Genomic DNA, 26781 nt, shown 5'->3' on the forward strand with positions numbered 1-26781 from the left:
ATTTTCTCAACACCTCATGGCAAAATGTATAGGATTGCATGAAATAATAATAATAATTAATTAAATTATCACCTAACAAAGTAAACAATACACATGCACTTCTAAATGTAATTTGACTGACTAATATAGTCATATTTGATTATTGACCGCCACCCCTACATACATATAGCTTCTGCCTCTAAATGCCAGGCCTATAGCTTCTGCCTCTAAATGCCATGCCTATGAAGGGTAGGCCCTAATGGTCTTTGTTTGTTTTTCCTTTGAGTCCTTATTTTCAACCTCGAGCACAAGGTGGCGCCAGTTTGATGTAATTCGTGTTCACAGCTTCAATGTTTTTACAATATTACAATTCCAGGCTGCCATAGGACAAAAATAAAACTAACACCATTGGGGTGTGCACCATATTTACATTGAATTCCAAGGTGAAGTTTTCTCACAAAAAGTTATATCAAATCAAATAAATTGCTGTAGAATTTTGTGGAGTGCAGGCGGTGTCGGATCGTGCAGAAGATATTTACGGAGGTCATGGTGTTGGAGTGTGGGCAGGCTTAGCGATGGGCAGGTCCAGGCGCGCTCAACGATGAAAAACAACGGGGATATATACCAACGGCCACGGTAGAGGCAGACATAGCGGAATCACCAAGCACTGTAAACATTAGCGTTGCATTTTAATTCCTGCAGATAGTGTTACTTGGGTTTTAATTCCTACGACAGAGGGTGTGACGCGCACCCACAAAGGACAAGGCGCGGAAAATGCACTGAGGTAAGCGCTCAACATAACTTAAGATACCTGAATGTTTTTTTTCTTTGATGTAAATTCGTTTTGAGTAATTTAACCTATCAACATATTCGTGATAATCCATTTGCCGATACACACTTTTCATTTGGTGACATTGCTCCGCAATTAAATGTAAGCCTATACTATAATGTGTGATGCATGCCTGCCATAACACTGATGGGAGAATGACCAGTGATGTAGAAAATAAAACCATCTCCAACCTGAAATTAATAACATTTCTAATTCCCTATAATATAATTTCAAAAGCCTAGCTGATCCACCTTTTTCTCCCAGCTGTGCTGCCTACTATGGCCTACATTTTCATTGGTCTGCTAATCATCACCAGCAATCTGTTCTGCCGCAGCAGACATGGATGCCTATGATTTATGGACATTCTTCGTCAGAATAGTATAGCCTATCTATTCTTTTCGATGTTAGAAATTCGTTTATTTTGGCTTTAAACGTACATGGTGGTTCTGTTATATTCGAGTTGACATAGCCCATGCATGGCAGATGCTCTTATTTTCCAACGTCAAACCGCATAAAGGGAATTGGATTATGTCACGAGGAGGGACCGTCTTGCATGGGTGCGCCCTTTATTTGTAATTTTAGGGGATTGGTCATTTCGCTTTTTATTATGCAAATTGGGGCCTGTGTAGCCAGACTATAATGGATTCTTGAGGACAAAAAGTAGCGTCTCCGCTCACCTCTTGGTAACACCACAACATAGCTCGGCATATTGCGGGTGGCCATCATTTTAGATCCTCCTGCCAGGCAGGGCTGAAACATCAGTCGCGCAGTGGGAGCTGATGTTGCAGCGCTGCTCGCCTGGTTGCTAGGCAGCCGTGCAGGGGCCATGGGGTATCATATGAGGGATGCTGCTATGGAGGAACTGAACAAAATGGGGCGGCTAGGCCTATTTTTTAAGGAGTCACTTAAATCCACTTTCACCTCCCCAAAGCATTGCTCTCGTCAGATGATAATTTGTTTTGAACAGACCTAGTGGTTAGAGCGTTGGGCCGGTAACCGAAAGGTTCCTGGATCAAATCCCCACGCTGACAAGATAAACATCTGTCATTCTGCCCCTGAGCAAGAAATGAAAGAAGCCATTTGATTATGATTACTAAAGCCTAGGAAAGGGAAAGGGGGATACCTAGTCAGTTGTACAACTGAATGTCTTCAACTGAAACGTGTCTTCCGCATTTAACCCAACCCCTTTGAATCAGAGAGGTACCGGGGCTGCCGTAATCGACATTCAAGTCTTCGGCGCCCGCGGAAGACACGTTTCAGTTGAAGACATTCAGTTGTACAACTGACTAGGTATCCCCCTTTCCCTTTCCTAGGCTTTAGTAATCATAATCAAATGGCTTCTTTCATGTACAGTGCATTCAGAAAGTATTCAGATCCCTTCACTTTTCCCACATTTTGTTACGTTACAGCCTTATTCTAAAATGGATTACATAAATATTTTACCACATCAATCGACACACAATACCCCATAAGGCCAGAGCAAAAACTGTTTTTTAGAAATCTTTGCAAATGTATTAAAAATAAAAAACAGAAATACCTTAAGTATTCAGACCCTTTGCTATTAAACTCAAAATTGAGCTCAGGTGCATTCTGTTTCCATTGATCTTCCTTGTTATTTTTCTACAACTTGATTGGTGTCCACCTGTGGTAAATTAATTAATTGGACATGATTTGGAAAGGCACACACCTGTCTATATCATGTCACACAGTTGACAGTGCATGTCCGAGCAAAAACCAAGTAATGAGGTCCAAGGAATTGTCCGTGGAGCTCCGAGACAGGATTGAGACAGGATTGACAGCACTTTGAGGTACCAGCGGATGTAAGGAGGGCTAAATAAATACATTTGATTTGATTTGATATTTCTCCCTCACAGTGGAGGGGTAGACTTTTATATGTGGAGTAATGGGTGGGTGTATGTAGATAAGACAAGCACCCAGCATTTGTTCATGGCACAAGCCCTTTATACTCTGAGAGAAATCTGGTCTCTGGTGAACCAGCCACATCATGGAGACTGTTGAGGATTAGTTTCTAGGAACTCTGATAGTCTCAATGTATAACATGCCGGTGTATCTATCCTTAGTGGGACGCCACAGGTTCCATTACTAAATGGAGTCTATTTCACGGCATTATCATTCATTAGTAGGTGAAACCGAAGTCCGTGTGCTTCTAACAATATAGCTCCACTGCCCCTAGTGGACTAGTGGTCCTCTGCTCACAAACACACGTGACCGCCTTCCTTGACAAACTACGAACCGATTGAACGACAGAAACATGTCTAATTCGACAGCTCCATTAGCGACATTTCAAGCTAGCTGTGGAGTGAGCTCATGGCGTGCTCTTAACTCCATGGCATTAGCCTACGTAGTTTAATGCAGCTATTCACAATGGAATCGCTTCAATTGTAGCCTAAGTGTACAGATAAACTACACACAAGCTTATGTGGAATATCTTTTATGTTCCAGATACGAATACTTATCATAAACATTATCGGTATGAAGTAAGTCAGAAAATCAATAATGTATGGAGACCTAATGGCTGAAGAGGAAGGGAGACAAGATGCAGGAGAGAGGAGACAGTGGAGACATTGCTGTCTGGAGAGATGCACTGTCCCCATTTACCGAATCCAGGAAAGTGCTTAAAAGGTAGACAGACCCTTCCTGGCCCTGTCCTTGGTTCAACTCCAGCTGTCTTTGTATCTTTTTAGACTACGTTTTATCTAGGCTCCATGTTCTGTTTAAAACATGTAATGAAAATGCATTCTCAAGTTCCCAGTTGTTCTGCTGAACTTTAAAGCTGCCTGTTTGTCTATTTTTCATAGATTTTCTATTGTTGAGTGTGCATTTTGATATTTCTTTCCGGTTAACATCCTTCATCCTCCTCAATGTGTTGTTCCAACCTAGGTAGTGCATGACAGCCATTGGCTCAGAAGAATGCCCACTCATCACTGATTGTGTATAGTTCACAAGTTTGAGCATAATTGTCGATAACTATAAATGAAAACCATAATTACATCCTTTCAGAAGCCTTGCTCTAATCTCAGGGCATGTTTCGCGTGTTTAGATGCTGCTAGTTTGACAGATTTTCTGCAACGATTTTCCAGCATCCTGGCCAGTTTAGAAATCTACCCAGCTGATATAGCAGAACATGTAAATAAAAATAAAAGAGAGCCACACACTCTAGGAGCTCAGATGCTAAATTTAATTACCAACGTTTTGACAGCCAAGCTGTCTTCATCAGGGTATAATCACAAACACTGCGGGGTGACTCGTTTATGTAGTGTCAAAAGACACAGGTGTCTGTAATCATGGCCAAGAGTGGCCTAATATCATTGGTTCATTATCAAATATTAAAATGGCATACAAAGAACAGCATACAAACAATCGTTCATCATTTCATAATTAATAAACATTATTTCAAAAACCCACTGACAATCAGGTGTTTCTATTACAAACGGTTTTGTTATATTTCAGTCTTCAGTGATATAGAAAGTGTAATATTGGGACGCAAACTCAAAATCATATACATTTAAACTCTTATCTTTTTTTAAAGCCCATAACCATGTGTGTGTGGTCTGTATATTTGTTTAATCCTACTAAGAAACATTCTGTATGACCCTGATTTAGCCCACTGCAGTAAAAAGTTAAATAATCTGACTAAATAATGAGGACCGGAGCACAGAAGAGACGACTAATATTATACAAGGGTTCATTTAAAACATTAACATCCCTACCAATTATACTCAAGAGGAACTTTGATTAAAGCAATCCAACGCAATTTGGCCTGTTCATTTATGAAAGATGATCTCATAATTATGCATATAATTATGCTTGAATATTCAGGAAGATATCAACGCTGAGTTTTCTGTTATTTTTAGAACTTGAGATGAAAAGGGTGTCTAGATCTAAAATGCCAATGACAAAGACACTGTATCTTCACCCAGATATATTTGTTTAAGTTAGCTAGGTAGTGACAACTGGCTGAGATGAAAGTGGGTTAGCATGGATAAACAAGACAGAATCAATGCTGACTTTTTCCAAAGTAGTTCCATAATTAGTTTGTATCCACTAACTGCACTTTCTCTCATTAACCTAATGAAAGCCTGGCCAGAGAAATCAATCTGGGACTACTCTCCTATTCACCCCCTCTTTCCTCTAACTGGTTCTCCAGCTCAGGAGATGCAGGAGTCAGGAGAAAGGCCTGGCTGCCATATCAATCCAGGGAAAGAGGCCGGTGCATTTACACAGATCAATAAATATTTGCACACATGCACATTAAATGTGGTTTCCACATGCCCAGCGCCTAATTTGGACTGGCAGAGGCTCATCATATAACCAGCAGTCAGAGCTCCCCTGTCAGAGCTCCCCTCTCCTTCTCTTTCCTCCGGATTTTCCTGGAGCTCAGGTGACGAGGCTGGGGAGCAGCAGGAGGAGGAAGTAGTGGTGGAGGAGCAGTATATTTGTCCAGAGGACCCGGTTGGCTCTGGTCAAGTGTGGTACACTATATAGGGAATAGGGTGCCATTTGGGATGCAGACACACTCACAACCACACCACAGCACAGCACAGCATGAACTGGAACCTGCCAGGGCAGAGGCAACAGAAATGAGTATGTTTATATCAATCAATCAAATGTATTTATAAAGCCCTACTTACATCAGCTGATGTCACAAAGTGCTGTCCAGAAACCCAGCCAAAAACCCCAAACAGCAAGCAATGCAGGTGTAGAAGCACGGTGGCTAGAAAAAACTCCCTAGAAAGGCCGGAACCTAGGAAGAAATCTAGAGAGGAACCAGGCTGCGAGGGTTAGCCAGTCCTCTTTTGGCTGTGCCAGGTGGAGATTATAACAGAACATGGCCAAGATGTTCAAATGTTCATAAATGACCAGCAGGGTCCAATAATAATAATCACAGTGGTTGTAGAGGGTGCAACAGGTAGGTCTTGAAAACAGTAGGTCTGGGACAGGTAGCACATTCGGTGAACAGGTAAGGGTTCCATAGTCGCAGGCAGAACAGTTGAAACTGGAGCAGCAGCACGACCAGGTGGACTGGGGACAGCAAGGAGTCATTAGGCCATGTGGTCCTGAGGCATGGTCCTTGTGCTCAGGTCCTCCGAGAGAGAGAGAGAGAGAGAGAGAGAGAGAGAGAGAGAGAGAGAATGAATGAATGAAAGTGAGAGAATGAAAATGTGAGAATGAAAATGAGAGAGAGAGAGAGAATGAAAGTGAGAGAGAGAGAATGAAAGTGAGAGACAGAGAGAGAAAAGAGAGAGAAATAGAGAGAGCATACTAAAAAGAGAGAGAGAGAGAGAAAGAGAGAATGAAAGTGAGAGAGAGAGAGAGAGAATGAAAGTGAGAGAATGAAAGTGTGAGAATGGAAGTGAGAGAAAGAGAGAGAGAGGGATAATGAAAGTGAGAGAATGAACGTGTGAGAATGGAAGTGAGAGAGAGAGAGAGAGAGAGAGAGAGGGAGAGGGATAATGAAAGTGAGAGAGAGAGAGAGAAAAGAGAGAGAAATAGAGAGAGCATACTAAAATTCACACAGGACACCGGATAACACAGGATAAATACTCCAGATATAACAGACTGACCCTAGCCCCCCGACACATAAACTATTGCAGCATGAATACTGGCGGCTGAGACAGGAGGGGTCGGGAGACACTGTGGCCCCGTCCGACAATACCCACGGGCAAGGCCAAACAGGCAGGATATAACCCCACCCACTTTGCCAAAGCACAGCCCCCACACCACTAGAGGGATATCTTCAACCACCAACTTACCATCCTGAGACAAGGCCGAGTATAGCCCACGAAGATCTCCCCCAAGGCACAAACACAAGGGGGATGCCAACCCGGACAGGAAGATCATGTTGGTGACTCAACCCACTCAAGTGACATACCCCTCCTAGGGACGGCATGGAAGATCACCAGTAAGCCAGTGACACAGCCCCTGTAATATGGTTTGAGGCAGAGAATCCCAGTGGAGAGAGGGGAACCGGCCAGGCAGAGACAGCAATGGCGGTTCGTTGCTCCAGTGCCTTTCCGTTCACCTTCACACTTCTGGGCCATACTACACTCAATCATAGGACCCACTGAAGAGATGAGTCTTCAATAAAGACTTAAAGTTTGAGACCGAGTCTGTGTCTCTCACATGGATAGGCAGACCATTCCATAAAAATGGAGCTCTATAGGAGAAAGCCCTGCCTCCAGCTGTTTGCTTAGAAATTCCAGGGACAGTAAGGAGGCCTGCGTCTTGTGACCATAGCGTATGTGTAGGTATGTACGGCAGGACCAAATTGGAAAGATAGGTAGGAGCAAGCCCGTGTAATGCTTTGTAGGTTAGCAGTAAAACCTGGAAATCAGCCCTTGCCTTAACAGGAAGCCAGTGTAGAGAGGCTAGCACTGGAGTAATATGATCACATTTTTGGGTTCTAGTCAAGATTCTAGCAGCCGTGTTTAGCACTAACTTAAGTTTATTTCGTGCTTTATCCAAGGTAGCTGGAAAGTAGAGCATTGCAGTAGTCTAACCTAGAAGTGACAAAAGCATTTTTGGGCAGAAAGTTTCTGATTTTTGCAATAGTATGTAGATGGAAAAAAGCTATCCTTGAAACAGTATTGATATGTTCGTCAAAAGAGAGATCAGGGTCCAGAGTAACGCAGAGGTCCTTCACAGTTTTATTTGAGACGACTGTAAAACCATCAAGATTAATTGTCAGCGTCAACAGAAGATCTCTTTGTTTCTTGGGACCTAGAACTAGCATCTCTGTTTTGTCCAAGTTTAAAAGTAGAACATTTGTCGCCATCCACTTCCTTATGTCTGGAACACAGGCTTCCAGGGAGGGCAATTTTGGGGCTTCACCATGTTTCATCGAAATGTACAGCTGTGTGTCATCCGCATAGCAGTGAAAGTTAACATTATGTTTCCGAATGACATCACCTAGAGGTAAAATATATAGTGAAAACAATAGTGGTTCTAAAACGGAGCCTTGAGGAACACCGAAATTTACAGTTGATTTGTCAGAGAACAAATCATCTACAGACAAACTCATATCTTTCCGACAGATAAGATCTAAACCAGGCCAGAACTTGTCCGTGTAGACCAATTTGGGGTTCCAATCTTTCCAAATTAATGTGGTGATCGATGGTATCAAAAGCAGCACTAAGGTCTAGGAGCACGAGGACAGATGCAGAGCCTCGGTCTGATGCCACTAAAAGGTAATTTACCACTTTCACAAGTGCAGTCTCAGTGCTATGATGGGGTCTAAAACCAGACTGAAGCATTTCGTATACATTGTTTGTCTTCAGGAAGGCAGCTTTTTCAAAACATTTTGAGAGGAATGGGAGATTTGATATAAGCCGATAGTTTTTTATATTTTCTCGGTCCAGGTTTGGCTTTTTCAAGAGAGGCTTTATTACTGCCACTTTTATTGAGTTTGGTACACATCTGGTGGATAGAGAGCCATTTAATATGTTCAACATAGGAGGGCCAAGCAAAGGAAGCAGCCCTTTCAGTAGTTTAGTTGGAATATGCAGCTTGAAGGTTTAGAGGCCATGATTATTTTCATCAATGTGTCAAGAGATATAGTATTAAAAACACTTGTGTCTCCCTTGATCCTAGGTCCTGGCAGTGTTGTGCAGACTCAAGACAGAGCTTTGGAGGAATACGCAGATTTAAAGAGGAGTCTGTAATTTGCTTTCTAATGATCATGATCTTTTCGTCAAATAAGTTCATGAATTTATCACTGCTGAAGTGAAAGAGGGAATGGATGGAAAGCTTAGGCAAATAAATAAGTAAACTTGTATTAAAACTGATGAAAAATCAACCTGAATGTGGTGTTACAGTACACATAATTAAGATTTTTCTGTGATGGTACACAGAAAGCATTGTGCACTAAGGTTAATTAAAGTTTGTACCACCACAGAAGAGATTCCTTCAAATGACAGGTTGTGGGCAGCAGTTCATCCATACTATTAGGCCTGGTGGTGGGAGTGACTTGGTATTTGGGAATAGATTTAATGCATTAGGGAGGAGGAATTACGAGTGCATTTAGATCAGTGGCGGTCGGTGCAGTTTAAGATGAGGGAGGGTGATTCTTTTTTTATGAGCATGGCCTTATTTCTATTACAGCAAATTGGATGGCTATTCCATTCACCCAGTTCAATGTAACATTGATAGGTTTAGCCTACTACATGATGCTTCAATTTTCTCTATACCCATCATGAGGTTGCTACAACCTAGCCTATGAATGAAAGTTTACAACATAGGTGCACACGTCGAGAGAAAAATTTGAGGTGAAAGACAGTGACACAAGGACAGACAGTGACACATTCAATACTGCCTTTCACACTCTTGCCTGCATCTAGCTGATCTAGGGTGTAATCATTAGTCCTAAAGTTGCAAACAAGACTTTCTCGTGCAGGTATGTTTATTCCCGTTTCGCTCCATTTGCTTCCATTTCAGAAACGTTTTTCAACAGAATACAACCTTGATCACACGTAAACACAGTTCACTCTCATAGCAGCCACATTGTATTCCTTCTTGCATCTACATGCTCTCTTCCTCTCACCTTTTCCCCTTGCTTGTGGATTTCAATGCACAACACATCAGATGTCTGTGACCAGGCAAAAAAATACTTAATATCCCGAACCATATCATAACCGCTAAAAACAGCCTACATTTGTCACCATATTAGCTAAAGTAATGTCATAGTCAACAAAGCTAATAGAACAAACACGTTAGTAAACCCGCTTGTTAGGGATTTCCTCCTCTTCTTCCGAAAAGGATCGGAGGACCAATATGCGGCGTGGTAAGTGACCATGGTTCTTTTAATACGAAATAGTACACATGAACAACTGAATACACCAAAAAACCAATACCCGTGGAAAACCTAAACAGCCTTATCTGGTGCAAACAGAGACAGGAACAATCACCCACAAAACACTCAAAGAATATGGCTGCCTAAATATGGTTCCCAATCAGAGACAACGATAAACACCTGCCTCTGATTGAGAACCACTCCAGGCAGCCATAGACTATTCTAGACAACCCCACTAATCACTATCCCATAACCTACAACAAACCCCTAGACAAAACACACCACATAAAATAACCCATGTCACACCCTGGTCTGATCAAAATAATAAAAAAAACACAAAATACTAAGACCAGGGCGTGACACCGCTACAATCATCCAGTACAGTGTACAGTCAGTAAGCAGTTTAGCAGTTACACTGGCGAGCCCTCGGTGGCAATAAATTAGTAAAACCAAAAGCTTACCTTGACTTGGAAGAGTTCAAGTGTTGGATAGCCATAGCTTGCTAGCTAACATAGAATCCCTCGCTGTTTGAGCTGGGTGTGAGTAGGCTAAACTAGCTAGCTGCATTAATTACCGAAGTAAGTAAAGTGGAAGAAATACAAGGAAATCTATGTATCTTTCTCTCTCTCTCTCTCTCGCTCGCTCTCTCTCTCTCTTGCTTCTACACTTTTGAATACAATTATTTGTTTAAAACTGTTCAACTATTGTCTTTCTCTCTCTTTGAGTCAACTACTCACCACATTTTATGCTCTGCAGTGCTAGCTAGCTGTAGCTTATGCTTTCAGTAGTAGATTAATGACAACATGCCAGTTCATGCTGCAGATGCTTTGATAGGTTGGAGGATGTCCTCCAGAAGTTGTCATAGTTACTGTGTAAGTCTTTTGAAGGGGGTGAGAACCATGAGTCTTCTAGGTCAATGTACCCAGAGGAAGACGGATATGGATTCCATAGACGGAAGCTAGCTGTCCTCCAGCTACACCATGGTGCTTCCCTACAGAGTATTGTTGAGGCTACTGTAGACCTTCATTGTGAAACAGTGTGTTTTAATTAGTTATCTGGTGACGTGAATGTATTTAGTATAGTTTTAGCTAAAAAGGAAAACTTTTTAAATGTTTCACTATTTTATTTTTATGAAATTCACTGAGGAGGATGGTGATTCCGTTCCTCCTCTGAGGAGCCGCCACTGATTTAGATAGTAGTAGAATGTTTACAGATTATGGGTCAAAACAGTTTGGGAGCTTGGGAAAATTTACCAACACAAAGTGCATATCCTGAAATTCACCATTGACTATTTAAAGGGATAGTTCAACCAAAATATACATTTTCATAATTCAAAGAAATGCACATAGATTTGTATGTTTGGTTAAATATGCATTTAGCATCTGAGTTCATCACCATGTTTGCCTATTCTTGAGATGTTTACAATACCAGGCATGATATTATAATCTTGTTTATCATGGTCTGAGAGTCTTTAGGGGACATTTGTCAAACTCCAAGTGGGCTGTCAGGTGCCTTTTTACTGAGTAGTGGCTTCTGCCTGGCCACTCTACCATAAAGGCCTGATTGGTGGAGTGCAGCAGGGATGGTTATCCTTCTGGAAGGTTCTCCCATCTCCACAGAGGAACTCTAGAGCTATGTCAGTGACCATCGGTTCTAGGTCTACTCCCTGACCAAGGCCCTTCTCCCCGATTGCTCAATTTAGTCGGGCAGCCAGCTCCTTGAAGAGTCTTGGTGGTTCCAAACTTCTTCCATTAAGAATAATGGAAGCCATTGTGTTCTTGGTGATCTTCAATGCTGCAGATTTTTTTTGGTACCCTTCCCCACATCTGTGCCTCGACACAATCCTGTCTCGGAGCTCTACGGACAATTCCTTCGACAACATGGCTTGATGTTTGCTCTGATGTGCACTCTCAGCTGTGAGACCTTATATAGACAGGTGTGTGCCTTTCCAAATCATGTCCAATCAATTTAATTTACCACAGGTGTAGTCCAAGTTGTAGAATCATCTCAAGGATAATAAATGGAAACAGGATGAACCTGAGATCAGTTTCGAGTCTCATAGCAAATGGTCTGAATACTTATGTAAATAAGGTATTTCTGTGTTTTATTTGTAAGACATTTCTAAATAACTCATAAATTATTTTATTTAAGCACTTTTAGAAAAAGGCTGTAATGTAACAAAATGTGGAAAAAGTTAAGTGGTCTGAATGCTTTCTGAAGGCACTGTGCATGTGGCTAATCAGAGTAGTTTCAGATAGCACAGGAGAGAGGGCGTGTTTGTGGTCTTATCTGCTGTTAGCAGAAATGTGTATGTTCACTGGGGGAGGGTTGGTTGGCTCTTTTTGAAAACCTTTACGGTAAGTCTTTACTGGTTCTCCCATTACTGGCCCTCTATGATTGAGTTGACTTCCTGCTGGCGGGCGTTGTAATGTTGCTGTCTGAGCTCTTACTGCTAATGCTGCATTTCTCCACTTCCTATTGGTTCCGCTAGCCAAAATCCCACACAGGCTTTACTCTGTGGAATATCTCATCCCTGGTTTTGGGGTGGGAGGTAAACTCCTGTGTCTATGTTGAAAGTTGAGGCTTGGTACCTACAGTAGATTACAATAAAAACAACAAAAAATACAGTCCATTCATGCACTGTATTTATTGTTGCATAAATTAAGAGTGTGTGCGTCACTAGCATGACTTAAAATTCTGCATGACTTAAAATTCTATTTTCTAAATGTATATCTATATATTTGAAACATAAATTAATTTATCTTCTTTTCCTCTTCCCAGCTCTCCCCACCCCACGTCCTGTGACACCCCCTTGTAAGCAGTAGAAGATGAGCACCACGCCCACCCCTAAGGGCACGCCTGTGCAGCAGAGCTCCAGCGATGGGGGCCCTAGTGATGGGGTCCTCGAGGCTCTTGTGTCTCCACAGCACTCTACACCTGGCTCCTCCGGGCCCCAACACAAGAAACGTGTCTCCAGCCTCCTGCAGAGCCCGGTGAGTAGAACACTGTGTGTGTGTGTGTGTGTGTGTGTGTGTGTGTGTGTTCATGTGTGTGCGTCCAGTCTGTTTGGGTCTGTGTGAGCGCACACACGTGTCTGTTTGTGCATATGCACATAACTTTTCAAGGAGCGGTTTTAAAAAGTCCCACTTCAGTTTAGCATTATGGACATCCCTTACTCACTCTACCCTGACCTCCCCCTCATCCCATCGTTCCACCCTTTCATGTACACCCTGTGTCCAATCTCTCTGCCCTCCACTCTCCCTTCCCCCTCATTAGATCTCCAAAGATATGATTATCTCCACAGCTCAGATTTAATCTGCTCTGAATCACCACTTGACAGCTGCATACGGGAGCCTTTGCCATATTGTGTGTGTGTGTGTTTCTGTGTGTGTGTGTGTGTGTGTGTGTGTGTGTGTGTGTGTGTGCATGTGCCGTGCCTGTGTGCACGTGTGTGTGTGGGAGGGACACAAAAAGGAGGCCTGGAGTTGTGAAGATAGGCAGTAGCAGCGGACAGTGCTAATGAATGGCGAGAGAGAAATGCATTAGATGATGCGGTTTAAAAGCCTTTTATTGTGAACATTTGATGTGTCTGTCTGCTCTAGGAACTATGCTGCTCTGCTCTATGCAGTATTTGTGAGTGTGTTTGGGTGAGTGTTTTAGCCCTCAGGCTAATTGTGTGTGCGTTTTAGCAGCATGCAGACTAATAGATGTGTGTGTGTGTGTGTGTGTGTGTGTGTGTGTGTGTGTGTGTGTGTGTGTGTGTGTGTGTGTGCAGTCGTTCCGTGAGGAGCTGGATGTTCTGATCCAGGAACAGATGAAGAAGGGAGGCAGCAGCTCCAACCTCTGGGCTCTGAGGCAGCTAGCTGATTACATGGCCTCTCATGGCTCACCTGCCGCCCTGTCCGCCTCCCCCTCCAGTACAGGTACTGTACAGGTACACGCGCGCATACATGCGCACGCACATAGACACATTCACACACAAACATACTCATAGACATACTCCTGTTAAAATAGACGTCACCCAGACATTGAGCCAAATAGGGCAATTTTGCAATCGATTTCTAACATCAAGACACAGACAAATAACTCCCTGAATCGCCTCACCAACAGATTAAAAAAACACACACAAGATAATGTTCGGTGATCTGCTATTGACTTCTCTCTCTGTGTAGGCATGATGATGGTGACGCCCATCAACGACCTGCATGGCTTGGAGCCCAGCAGCATGGTGAAGGGAGAGAGGCTGATGCGTTGTAAACTGGCCAGTGTCCACCGCCTTCTGGACCTTTACGGCTGGGCCCAGCTCAGCCACACCTGCCTCACCGTGAGTAGACTTGCCTGGCTGACACTCTCTTTCTGTGTTTCTTTCTCTCTATCATTCTTTTGCTTTGTTCTTTTAGAGCCCTATTTTGACAATGCAAAAAGCACTACTGTTCTAAGGGATGGTTTTAGTACCATCATTACCATTACAATGTCCATGAGTATGGCTGTTGCGGTGACCGTATTACCGCCACACCGGCGGTCATAGGCTTCTCAAAGCTCTGATGCTGCTGACGGTCATTAGTAGCCTACCAAACTTGCTAACTGCCTGGTACTCAGCACTCTATTGTCCCTCTCATCACTCTGACATCAACGCAAATGTAATCGAAGATCTAATCAAACACTTCATGAGAGCTCATGTTGCGGAGCATTTCTATAGCCTATGTAATTGCGGGAGAAAACAGAGTGATGGCCGCTAATAAAAATAGGAGGATCCCATCAGCTTTCTATAGGCTAGGCCTACTATATGTTTCTCAACTTTCCTAATATTAAGCACATTGCTTATCTTTACAACAGGAGTATAGCCTACCTTGCTGGCATGAAAATAAACCACGGGGAAAAGCGTCCTCCATTCGCTATTTAAGTGCATAGATGACATGTATTTTTTCCCACTGCCTCTGTTTCGATACAGGTGCATCATAATGGTCCATTCTAAATCAAAACCAATTTCACACATATATTATTTTGTATATGTAAAGACAAGCTTAATAAATCAAGAATAGTCTGATGGGTGACAATATTAGCCCATCACTTGTAGTATATATTATCAGTTGTGAATGATGCCCAGCATAAGAAACAATGCCCTTTTTTTGCGACTTTTTCTAATCACAGTCACACACCTCATGTAGCCTATTCCATAGGCCTATATGTTTTAATAAGGTTTGTATCACAACTAAAGTGGCCAAATAACTTATTAAAATTAAGGACATTAATCCAATTTACAAGGTATGTAGAGCCTAACTGGCATACATAAGCAGCGCGTGAGTTTCATGTTTGGGGAAAATCATTTTCACCATAAAAATGCACCTTTTATAATAAAAGCATTATGTGCATAGTTGCATTTGCGGTTACTTTTGATAATGGTGTTTTCCTGCTAATGGAACATTTGCGCTTATAGCCTACTACCATGAGCTCATTGCTGCCCTTATAATGTGAAGAAATAGCCTAATAGTTTATCAATATTTTAAGATAAATGTTCTGATCTGTTGCGTCAGCCACATTGCATAAAAATCGATCGCGTCCCACAACTGTCCCAGACTATGTTTGGAATATTTATTTCTTGCACAGAATAGATTAGGTCGACTTTTGTACTATGGGGGATGGTAGATTGACATAGGCTAGTGCTTTTGTGGTTCGTTAGGCCTACTCATCTTGTTGGCTGACAAAAAGTAAATGTGGACAGTTCTTCCAATATCTTCAATAAGCACCTCGGAATTGGATAAGGACGTGTGCAGTTGCATCCCTGATGTGTCTGTCTTCACTTGTAGCCTGTGCGAAAGACTCGATCATGTGATGGAGCATGCAGTACTCAGGGAGAAGGGCACAATAGCCACTAGCCGCGAAAGGCAAGGATTTTTTTTAGGGGGCTTTATGGCCACACAAAGGGGATGCCGCCGTGAAATTCTAGGCATTATCAAGTGCTTGTCAAATTGTGAATGAGAGACTGATGCAGTGTGTACAGCCTGCACACAACACAAAGCAGAGCTCATGCCTTTTCAAGCAACTTTTTTCATATCATCATTAGAGTCGTATCATGCAGCCTTACAATGTATTAAAAATCTAAAACATAGCCCAATGTTTGTAGAACAACTAACATTACATTTATAACTCTAAATTAAGCAGATAGGAGTACGTATTTCTTTGTTATCCACTCAACACAGAATGCACACTCCCTCAAATCGTTTGGAGAAAATATCCTTTCTGTTTTATTCAGCTTTGTTCAATTGTATTCTTCATAGTATAAAATAATGGTATGGAATTCTAAGCAAATCTTGTCTGCTAAATGAACTAGTGTAGCCCACAGCCATATGGTATAGCTAGATCAGGACCTAACATAAGGACAACTCAGACTATGCTATTCTGTTCTTCTCAAATAGACTACATTTTCTTCATATCATGCTTCTTTAGATCTGTCTAAAATAAATAATGGATTTATTGTGAAGGATGTATGTGGTGCAGGCTATATTACATTGATTTATTAGACTTTCTAAAATGTAGTTGTTTCAAAGCTCTGCATCACCAGACCTATGCGTAGGAAGCCAGGAGATGCTAAATGTGTTTATGTTAATAAACTGTCAATTACCGTGAGACCGACCAGTTATTTTGACAATCACCGGCAGATACTTGACTATGCCGTTGTGTAACTCATTTTAAAAGGACAACATCTCAGTTTTTACCTTTACTTTCTCTCACTCTATCTTTGTTTTTTAATTATTTTTTTTTATACCTTTGGCCTTATTCTCGCTCTGTTTGCATTCTATCCATCCCTTCCTTTTCTCTATCCCTGTTCGTAAAGTTTGGTATCTGACAGAGCTGTGTGTGTGTGTGTGTGTGTGTGTGTTGTCTCCTGTCAGCTGCGTGTCAGTAAGGAACAGGAGCACTTCCTGGTTCTGCCCAATGGCCTGGCCTATGGTGAGGTCACTGCCTCTAGCCTGGTGAGTTCACTACTAATTCTGCTCCACAGTCATAAAGCGAACCTCTCTACTTGCTGTGGGTTATTATGTAAATAGCCTGATTCACATTTGAGTTTAGCTGCTAACGTAAACGGTACTTTTATACTGGCCGATACACGTAAGCACTAACTATTCAGTCATCTCACTGATGCTTAGTTTAACTTGCCCCTGTTATCACAGAACTCCTTCAACAAGGGCTTAATAACAGTTGAACATTGTAATAACCAATACGCATCGCAATAAGCATTGCACAAATATAAATGAATGTGACACTGAGCTCTAATGCTAGTGTTGCTCTGCGTTGTTGTCCTCCCAGGCGAAGGTGAATATCCTTGGGGAGGTGGTGGAGAGGGGCAGCACCACCCTGGGGGTAGACCTGGATTCCTTCAGCCTCCACTCAGCCATCTATTCTACCCGGCCAGACGTACGCTGTCTGGTGCACCTCCACACCCCCGCCACTGCCGCCGTGAGTCACACACACACTGGGGCCCTGCCTAGGGGACAGGGCACACTCAGAACTATCATTAACATATATTCACAAAGTCTCAAATGTTTTTTCTAAAATAATCGAGTTTTAGGACTAGGTAGAACTAGAGATTATACTGTTTAGTATAAGATATAGACATTATTCACATTTAATGATGACCAGTGTTGAAAAAGCATGTCAAATCCTTCATTCCAGAATGTGACTTATAGTTGTCTGTGTGTGCAGGTGTCCGCCATGAAGTGTGGCCTGCTGCCACTGTCCCATGAGGCTCTGCTGGTGGGTGAGGTGGCGTCATACGACTACAATGGGCTGATGGAGAACGAGGAGGACCGGGTGGAGCTTCAGAAGAGTCTCGGGCCCACCTGCAAGGTGAAAACATTATGGCAGAGCAAGGGTTAACGGAACAGGCTTGTGATTGTCCTGATACTGCTAATTTGCTGCTTGAGAAAAAAATGGCACCATCAATAGTGAAAACATGAGTTACTTTTACTCAATATATTTGTTAAACAATAACAATTGCATTGACAGGGCCGAAGAAAGAGGAGGAAATGAGAGATAATGAACAAAAATAAGAGTGTACTCTGAGGCAAAAGAGGGTTTTACTACATTTTTTTCTCTTGCTGAAGTCTATCTTTATTCCCAGGTGCTGTTGCTTCGAAACCATGGCATCGTGGCCCTGGGGGAGTCAGTGGAGGAGGCTTTCTACACCATCTACCACATACAGGCTGCCTGTCAGATCCAGGTACAGAGACACACGTACTGACATCGCTTCTGCTGCTCCCTCCTGCCAAAGGCTTGAGGCACAACTCTGACAACCACACTGAGAGAGAGAAGGAGGACTCCCAGACTCATAGCTCAGTGACTGTGTGTGCGTGAGAGAGAAAGACAGAGGAAGAGGGTGAGGGAGAGGATGAGGGTGAGGGAGAGGATGAGGGAGAGGGAGAGGGAGACGGAGAGGGAGAGAACTGCCAGACTCATAGCTCAATGTCTGTGTATGTGTGTGTACGAGAGAGAGTAACAGCACACACATGCACAGCTTTGACAGTTTCACTCCTGAATGCTTGTCCTTGCCTTAGTACCCTTGTACTGTGACTGTTGCATGTGCCGTACTGTAACTGTATGCTTGCCAAACACAAAGCATAACACACTGCTGCAATCCTGTGTTGTGCTGACAGGTGTCAGCATTGTGCAGTGCTGGAGGAGAGCAGAACCTGATCATGCTGGACCGCTCCACCCACAAACCCAACGCTGCAGGCACCGTGGGCTGGGCTGGATCCACCTTCGGCCCCCTGACCAAGAGTCGACTCGGGGAGCACGAGTTTGAGGCTCTCATGAGGACTCTGGACAACCTGGTGAGATCAAAAGACAGAAGCATTGCATACAATGCTAGAAGTTTTTTCAATTTAGTGGAATGATTCAATGTACTGTTTTACAATGCTACAAGCATTGTCAATTTTGTGGAATGGGGAAAGTCATTAGGGCAAATAAAATGCTGTTTATGACATGCACTGCACTGGATCTTATCAAACAGGTCACGTGTGTCCCCCTGCACGAATCCATTAACATCCATCACACACAACACTGGATAAACAGTACATAGAATGTGCAGAGACTAAGAGGGCTCCAGACACAGGTCTTACCTACTTTAACCCTCCAGGATGTGGATCACATGGATCACTTTTACCCCTGGACATTGGACATTTACAATACATCAATCAGACAAAAACCTTTCTATAAACCTCCCTCCCCCCACCATCCAGGGTTACCGTACCGGCTACGCCTACCGCTTCCCCGTGCTGCTGGAGCGCGCTCGGACACGGAGGGAGGTGGAGGTCCCTGCCACAGTCCACTCCTTCCAGTTTGAGGAGGAGGGAGTGCACCCGTTACCCCGCCAGCACCCCTACGCCCAGCGGCAGCAACTGGAGAAGACCCGCTGGCTCAACACCCCCAACTCCTACCTGAGGGTGAACCAAGACCAAGCCAGCCCCGGACACCAGCGCACCACAGTAAGTATCTGAGGGCCAGCCCCGGACAACAGCGCACCATAGTAAGTATCTGAGGGCCAGCCTCGGGCACCAGCACACCACAGTAAGTATCTGAGGGCCAGCCTCGGGCACCAGCACACCACAGTAAGTATCTGAGGGCCAGCCCCGGACAACAGCGCACCATAGTAAGTATCTGATGGCCAGCCTCGGACACCAGCACACCACAGTAAGTATCTGAGGGCCAGCCTCGGACACCAGCACACCACAGTAAGTATCTGAGGGCCAGCATCGGACACCAGCACACCACAGTAAGTATCTGATGGCCAGCCTCGGGCACCAGCACACCACAGTAAGTATCTGAGGGCCAGCCTCGGGCACCAGCACACCACAGTAAGTATCTGAGGGCCAGCCTCGGACACCAGCACACCACAGTAAGTATCTGAGGGCCAGCCTCGGACACCAGCACACCACAGTAAGTATCTGAGGGCAAGCCTCGGACACCAGCACACCACAGTAAGTATCTGAGGGCAAGCCTCGGACACCAGCACACCACAGTAAGTATCTGAGGGCCAGCCTCGGGCACCAGCACACCACAGTAAGTATCTGAGGGCAAGCCTCGGACACCAGCACACCACAGTAAGTATCTGAGGGCAATGTTCCCTCAACATTGTTGCTTTTATTTTAAATATCTATTATATTAGAATTTCCACTAATGCAATTGAATTGAACAGCCATTAAAGGCTAGGTGTGTGTGTGGCTAATTAATGGATGCAGATGCAACCTTTATTTGTGTGCGTGAAAAGGTGTTTAATTAAAACAGGGTGTTTGCTATAGTACCTCAGGGAGAGAGATTGTTATAGAGTACTCCAGCAATGGAGTCCTTTCAGACAGAACAATACCAGCCAAGGCAGAGACCTTCTTACATCAGGCAAGGGGAGGAGACTAGCTCTCACTCTCCCGGTCTCTCTCTCTCTCCTGTACCTCCCAACCTCTCTTTCCCCTGTCCTCTGCATTGCAGGGGAAAGCCCAGTACTGGTGTTGATTACTGCAGTGCTATCTGCCCTCTGGTGGTGGAAAAGAAAGTCACTGCAGGGGTGTTTCTCTGTCTGAGAACACGTGATAATAATAACACTGCACTCAGAATGACAACAACACTGTATAACACCCTGGTTATTGTTGTGTCTTGATTCCAGTTAAACATGCATTCAGAGAGAAATGACCATGGTGAAAATATTCTTTACTGGATTCCATAGAATATTAGGAGGATGACATTCGAGAAAGGCACATTGCCCAGCCCAATGCCTTTCTCTCTCTCTCGCTCACACACTGTCATATATAAGATCAACTTTGTCCCCAGAAAATGTCATTGAAAGCACAAACGTGTTGATGGGGCAAAAGCATTTGAAGCAATGTTTATGGGATGGGTCATGCAGCCGAACTCCTAACCCTCAACACTCATCTCTCTTTCGTCAGTGGCTGAAGACAGAGGAGATGCAACAAGGAGCCATCAAGATGGAGAACTCAAATCAGTTTGTTCCTCTTTTTACCAACCCTCAAGAGGTGCTGGAAACACGAAATAAGGTACGTCTGCCTTAACTGCTCCCAGTGAGCGATGATGTCACAGTATTGGATGTATTACAGGGATCATGGTTTGGTGTTGGGTTTTCAGCCTTTCGGGTTCTTGTTGTGTATCTCCAGATCCGGCAGCAGAACCGTCAGGACATGAAGACAGCAGGACCCCAGTCCCAAGTACTAGCCGGTGTCATAACGGACGGTAGTCCACTGGTAAGGCTCAAGTACTAGGTCTACAGTGATGTGCCTACTAGTGCTGGAGTATGTATGAATTCTTGCTTTTTACATCTTCATTTGATGTACGGTATTTCTGTCTTAGGTGTTAAACTGAGGCCCTATGGTCTTGTCGCAAGAGATGGGTTGTTTACCCTGTTGTCTTGGTTAAATACGATTCCTAACCCAGCTGCAGAAGCTACTTTGGCCACCTAACCATCCCCACTAATCCTCCTTTCTCCCCTGTTTCTCATTGTAAAGTCCATTCATTCATTCATTCATTTAACCCCTCATCCTCCACCCTGCTAATCTTCCCCAGGTCCAGAAAAAACTGCATGTTGCTGTAAAAAAGAGTGTGCTCTCAGTCAACAAAAGCATCAAAGTAAAGGTAAACAAATGAATAAGATAGTCTGAGAGAGGGAAGGAATCATGAACCATGAAGACGATTAAACCCAGGAGCTCTTCTTAGAGCAAACGCAAAGAAGACTTGGAAGATATTGCAATGTTCAACTTTCCTGGGAACGAATCATTTGAGTGGGAAATTAAAATGAGATGGGAAGCCTCTTGGGTCGACAGTGATTATCAAAACCAAAACAATTGTAATATCCTTTCCTTCTCCTTTTCATCCTAGTCTCCAGACCCGGCAGAACTTGCGATACTTGAGGCGGAGACCCCCAACCCGTTTAACCAGCTGACAGACAATGAGCTGGAGGAGTACCGCAAGGAGGTGCAGAGGAAAGCAGGAGGTCAAACAGATGGTAAGTGCACTGCTCCCAAAAGCTATCCCTCACACTGAATCCAGAGCTTGGACTATTAGTTTCTATCTGCATTTTTGTCAAAATGTTGTTACTGACATAGCTATGTTCTGTTCAATGTTCGCTACTTACAGTGTGTATAGTTCTCTAAATATCCCAATTAATGTTGTTAAGTTCAAAAGAATAAAATATTTTTAAAAATTGCTGACACCATTCAAACCAATGAGGGTTCGGGAACTTTAAAGCCAATTATCTCAGAATAATCTTTTTGCAGATAGAACCTTATAGTCCCAAGCTCTCGAAATGTTGCCTTACACTATCCCTCACTCTAAATGTGTCTTACTACTGGCTCGCTATTGCCTTATGACTCAAACGTATTATTCCGCTATGTTCGCTACATACTTCAGTCTGAGACTGCCGTCGTTGAAGTCGTTTCTGGTGACGTCCAAATGAGGGGTGTTGTAGAAAATCATCAGCGATTGGTTCATCTCTAACCAATCAGAGTATTTGCCCATGTGTGTTATGGCTCTGGCTCTGGCCCAACCCATCGTTTTCAGAACGGTTAGAATGTGTTTGCCTTCTATAAATCTTTGGGGAGGTACTCAGATCCAGGCTCATTGCGGAGAAGAGACTAACGTCCGTGGGCGTGGTGTAGCATTGGACCAGGAGCAAGGAGTTTGGGTGGCCAGGCAAGGCTCGCTATACTCACAGCAATGAAACCTCAGACTGTACAGTTAATGTGCCTTTCTTTCACCAATTCCTAATTCACTTCTCACTCTGCCTCACAACTCTTGCACGCGGCTTACTAGAATTAGCTCTATGCGCTGTTCTCCTGTGTCTGTCTGTCGTTCTGTGCGTCAGTAGGGGAGGAGGTGGAGAACGAGAAGGAGTCTCTCCCAGCTACCCCCCCCACCAACAACCCTACCCCCTGCAATCCCCCACCCTCAGGTGAGACTCGGCCTGCAGTGCTGAACACACACAGCTGTCTCTGCTTGCCTTGCATACAGGGGAGAAGGACCGCTCAAATTCCTGCATGACAATATGTGGGACCCTGTACTGTTGTCTCCACAACCCCTGTTGCGCTCACCATCATTGAATATTTCCCTAAATATTTCAATCCTAACTTGAGATATGTAACATGGACGTTCGCATTAAACATGCATTGACATCAATGTATGGAGTTACGTGCATGGATCTCAATTAGGAGAATATTGTACAATAAGCTCAGTGGCTGAGTGATGTGTGTGTGTGTGTGTGTGTGTGGTGGTGTTTGTTGTTGTTGTAAATGTGTCACATTTCAGCGCCGTCTTGTGACGCCCATTTGTCTTCACAACTACTGTATGTACCTCTCTCCTTCTGTCTCTGTGTTCGTCTTTGTCTATGCTCCTCTATACTGACTCATAGGGCACCCCTCTGGTACTGAGATCTTGTCTCAATAGTAAGTAAGTACTGAGAAACAAACTGTAAGACATGGTTGCACTCTCATTAACCGAGCATGTTTTGTTGGGCACAACTGCAATGACATGACATGTCTGCAGTGAAGGGTAGAGTGGGGTAAGTTGAGCCAAAAGGGTCAGTTGAGCCACCCTTTTTTCTCTGAAACCATACCCCAAAAAATAATTTGACCAAATATTTAGAAAGAGGTCATCATTTCATGGAGTCTGTGAAGGAAGAAACCACATGGAAAAAGTGGTAAGCAAGTCTAATTCATTTGTTGTGTCAGAAGTTCCATGATGCTTGCATCTAAACCAAAGTAGATCCTTTTAAGATTGTTATACATCAGTTGGGGTCTCTATAAGCTTCAATATGAGGTCTTAAACATGTCCGAGCATGAAAGTGCATCCTTGTAGATGTGTGGGCTAATATATTCAAAATGTTTCCCTTGGGTTTAGTTGAGCCAGTGGGCATGGGGTAAGTTAATAGCAAGTTGAGCAAATGTAAGTGTTTTCTTCCCAGGCGTAATGCAAGGCATTATCGCTGGGATATGAGGTAACAACAGGGCCTGGCCTATTTAAAAGTGTTTTTAAAAAGCACAAAGTGTTTATTAGGTGTTAAGCCTGTGTTAAAATATGCTTAAAATGACTTAAAGACAAAAAGGGATTGTGTTGAATTAGGGGAAATAAAGACAGAGTTTTAAAAAGGTAGCGGTAATATTTAAATCAGGGCAGAAGGTGGCTTAACGTACCCTGTCCTGCGGCTCAACTTACCCCATACCCGTATCACTTTTTTGGGGGGCAAGCTAGGTTTTTACATGAATTCTGCTTATTCCCAGGGATACACAACATCCTGAAATATATGTAGGAAGGATGTTTTTTTGCATGCTCTACAGACGGCTATATCGATGGTGGGGGTTGTATATTTTCTGTGTACTTCCCGCATACTATGGACTTACTCCACTCTCCCCTACTGTTCCATGCAGCTAACACAAAAACAATCTATTTACTCTGATAGTTTTTTTCCTTTGCTTTGTTTTACTCCAATAATAAATGAGCAAGATGAGACAAAGAAAGACTCCACAGCAGTTCAGAACGGGAAAGGAGAGGAGGAGAAGCAGACCACGGAGGAGCTGGAGAAAGGGATGAAGGCTTTGTCTACCAATGACACTTCTACACCCCCCTCCACCACCCCTGCTGCCCCACCCGCTAAACCGCCCAGCAACACCCCTGAGGGATCCCCCTCCAAGTCCCCCTCTAAGAAGAAAAAGAAGTTCAAGGCCCCCTCGTTCCTAAAGAAGAGCAAGAAGAAAGAGCAGAAAGAGAAAGCTGAAACTTGAGGGGACATGTAAAATGATTCTGACACGCACCCTCCACTTCTAGCCATATACACGGAGGCAAACACACTAACACGCACTCAAGTCTCCTGTATGTATAGCTCAGTCACACATCACGTCTAGAAGTAATTCTAATTCTGTTTTTTTTTTTTTTTGGGGGGGGGGGGGGGGCAATATTGTTTCTGTTCAACTCTCAAATGATCTTGAAACAATCCACAATCATTCTAAATGAAATAGAATCAACAACACCACCTGAATTATGCACTCCCTATTTATTATAAGAAGTAACACACTTGACACGTGTGTGTATATAAACCAATGTTGCATTGAAGTATCCTCATAGGCACCCCCTGGCCTGGTCATGCTTATTCGTTTTTAATAGTCAGACGAAGGTGACAGGTATGTACATACGAGCACAGGTGCAGTACATGTAGAATTATGCAGGTATAATAACGTGCTCTTTTTTTTTTTTTAGCAGAAGTCTTGTTCCAATTAAACTAACTATTCAAGTCATAGACAGCAGGGACAAATAAGAAAATAAATACACACAAAAAAGAAAGTCCCCAACATTAAGCTGACAGCTATAAATGCCACTAATACCAAGCAAGGATATGATCTAAGCATTGTGGAAGAAACGTGTCGCTTGATGTTGCAAACTGAAGCCCAACTAAAAGGTACTAAACATTCCACTCTTCCCCAAATTTTTCTTTGAAATATGTGTACAAAATACCTCTACAGCTGTAATTATTTTTATGATCAGTAGCTGTTATCAAAATGCTGATGTGTGATATTTGTTGTTTTTTAATGTATTATTTCGTATTAGAATGTAAAGTGAAAAGTTGCAAGGTTTAAAATGTACCAGTCATTAAAGATCAAAGTTGATTTCAATCCAGTTTGGTTTGATCTGTTGTTCGTTACACTAGCAACTGCACTTAATCATGTGAGATTCAGGTACTGTAAAGTTGCCATTCTGATATACCTTGCCTAACTTTTTAATAATTCATCTTGGTTAGATATGCCTTATCAAGACATGATCTCACGTGTGATAGGAATAACATGTGCTTCAATACGTTTTGTTTTCTTTTTTGCCTCCATGGCCATGGTTGTCAAATGTACCATATGAATAGAACGTCATTCACGGATGATAGATATTAAGGTGGCAGCTACAGAGAAGTACTTGGGTGTACGATATTTTACTGCAGGAGAGTTACAAGGTGTTTTTAAATGAGACTGTCCCGTCCTCCCAGGCTGCTGGCCTGGTGCAGGATCCGATAGGGCCAAAGTAGTGGAAAAGTGATGATGTTTTAATGGGTGTAGGGTTAGTTGGTAGGGCAATTTCTTCCACAGTGTAATGAATTCATACTACAGAATAGTAGGCTGATATGCAGCCAATACAGTAGGCGGCGGCATGCAACTAAAACATTTGTTTGCGGACCACCATAATACCAAAGAAGAAAAAGAAGAATATACATTGGAACGTTAAAGATGTTACGCTGCAAATATACGGCCAGGATATAGGTAGGATGTCTAAGTTGAAGTATTTAGGAATGGGGTTTGATGAGAGGCTTACGTGGAAGAGACATGTTGAGTATATTTAAATAGAGTGTAGGGAAGGCGCTGAACCTCATGAGGGCAGTGGCAGGATATGATTGGAGGTCGAATAGACAAACACTGTTGTATACTGTGTGTACCAGGCATTGATCAGGTCATCTTTGGATTATGGGTGCTTTGTATATGGATTGGCAGCTAAAACGGTACTACAGCGCCTGGATAGGATACAGTCAAGGGCCCTGAGATTGCGTGTGGGTGCCTTCAGGACGACACCTGTTGAGGCATTGCAGGTGGATAGTGGGGAACTCCCACTGAGGATAAGGCGGGACAAACTGGCATTAGCATACTGGGGAGGTTGAAAGGGAGTTCAGAAGGACAACCTGCGGTCACGGCAACTGGGGAATGCTGGGAGCGAGGAGTGGGTAAGCAGAGGACGTACGGGTGGACAATCAGGCAGAAGGTGGTAGAATATGGACAGGGTGAGAGAGAGATAGGGCCCGCAATTGCATTGGGGACCATTCCTCTGCGGCTGTTTCCGAAACCAAGTATAGATGTGGACATGATTGACGGCAGGAGAGAATGGGCTGAGGACGTCAGACTGTGTATGGAGAGCTATAGATAGTCGTTTTTATTTGTTTTTAAGGATATAGATGGTTAAAAGAATCCAGTCAGTGGTAGGGTGGGTGTACATCCCAGATAGGTTTGAGATGGGTGGAGGAGGTGAAACCACTCGGAGTGGTGATCTGCTCTGATTCGGCTGCAATGTTGAGTAGTGAAGACTTGTTTGTGTAGATGATGGTGAGGTTAGTGGGATTGGAGAGGATGGGAGTGTTGGTAAA

The 26781-nt window shown here is 43.4% G+C and overlaps 1 protein-coding gene across 46 annotated transcripts; it reads left to right on the top strand.

Moving 5' to 3' along the window:
- The first annotated feature begins 271 nt into the window (after positions 1-271).
- On the top strand, positions 272-25279 carry LOC110525864 (beta-adducin). Of its 46 annotated transcripts, none has more exons than XM_090237835.1 (18): positions 362-763; positions 8420-8486; positions 12399-12610; positions 13393-13540; positions 13790-13941; positions 16511-16591; positions 16926-17075; positions 17322-17465; positions 17740-17838; positions 18272-18448; positions 18857-19102; positions 20555-20662; positions 20780-20866; positions 21186-21254; positions 21498-21624; positions 22483-22569; positions 23026-23063; positions 24117-25279. In XM_090237835.1, the coding sequence occupies exons 3-17, from the start codon at positions 12446-12448 to the stop codon at positions 23058-23060; spliced, it is 1875 nt and encodes a 624-aa protein (XP_090093961.1). In that variant the 5' UTR covers positions 362-763; positions 8420-8486; positions 12399-12445; the 3' UTR covers positions 23061-23063; positions 24117-25279. The 46 variants fall into 46 exon arrangements, with proteins under 46 accessions (XP_090093973.1, XP_036835929.2, XP_036835917.2 ...); XM_090237836.1 differs by having other exon boundaries at positions 23026-23059; XM_090237838.1 differs by having other exon boundaries at positions 22486-22569.
- The last annotated feature ends 1502 nt before the right edge of the window (positions 25280-26781 follow it).

This window comes from Oncorhynchus mykiss, chromosome 6 (assembly GCF_057628025.1).
Source record: "Oncorhynchus mykiss isolate SJ-2025 chromosome 6, ASM5762802v1, whole genome shotgun sequence".
NCBI lineage: Eukaryota > Metazoa > Chordata > Actinopteri > Salmoniformes > Salmonidae > Oncorhynchus > Oncorhynchus mykiss.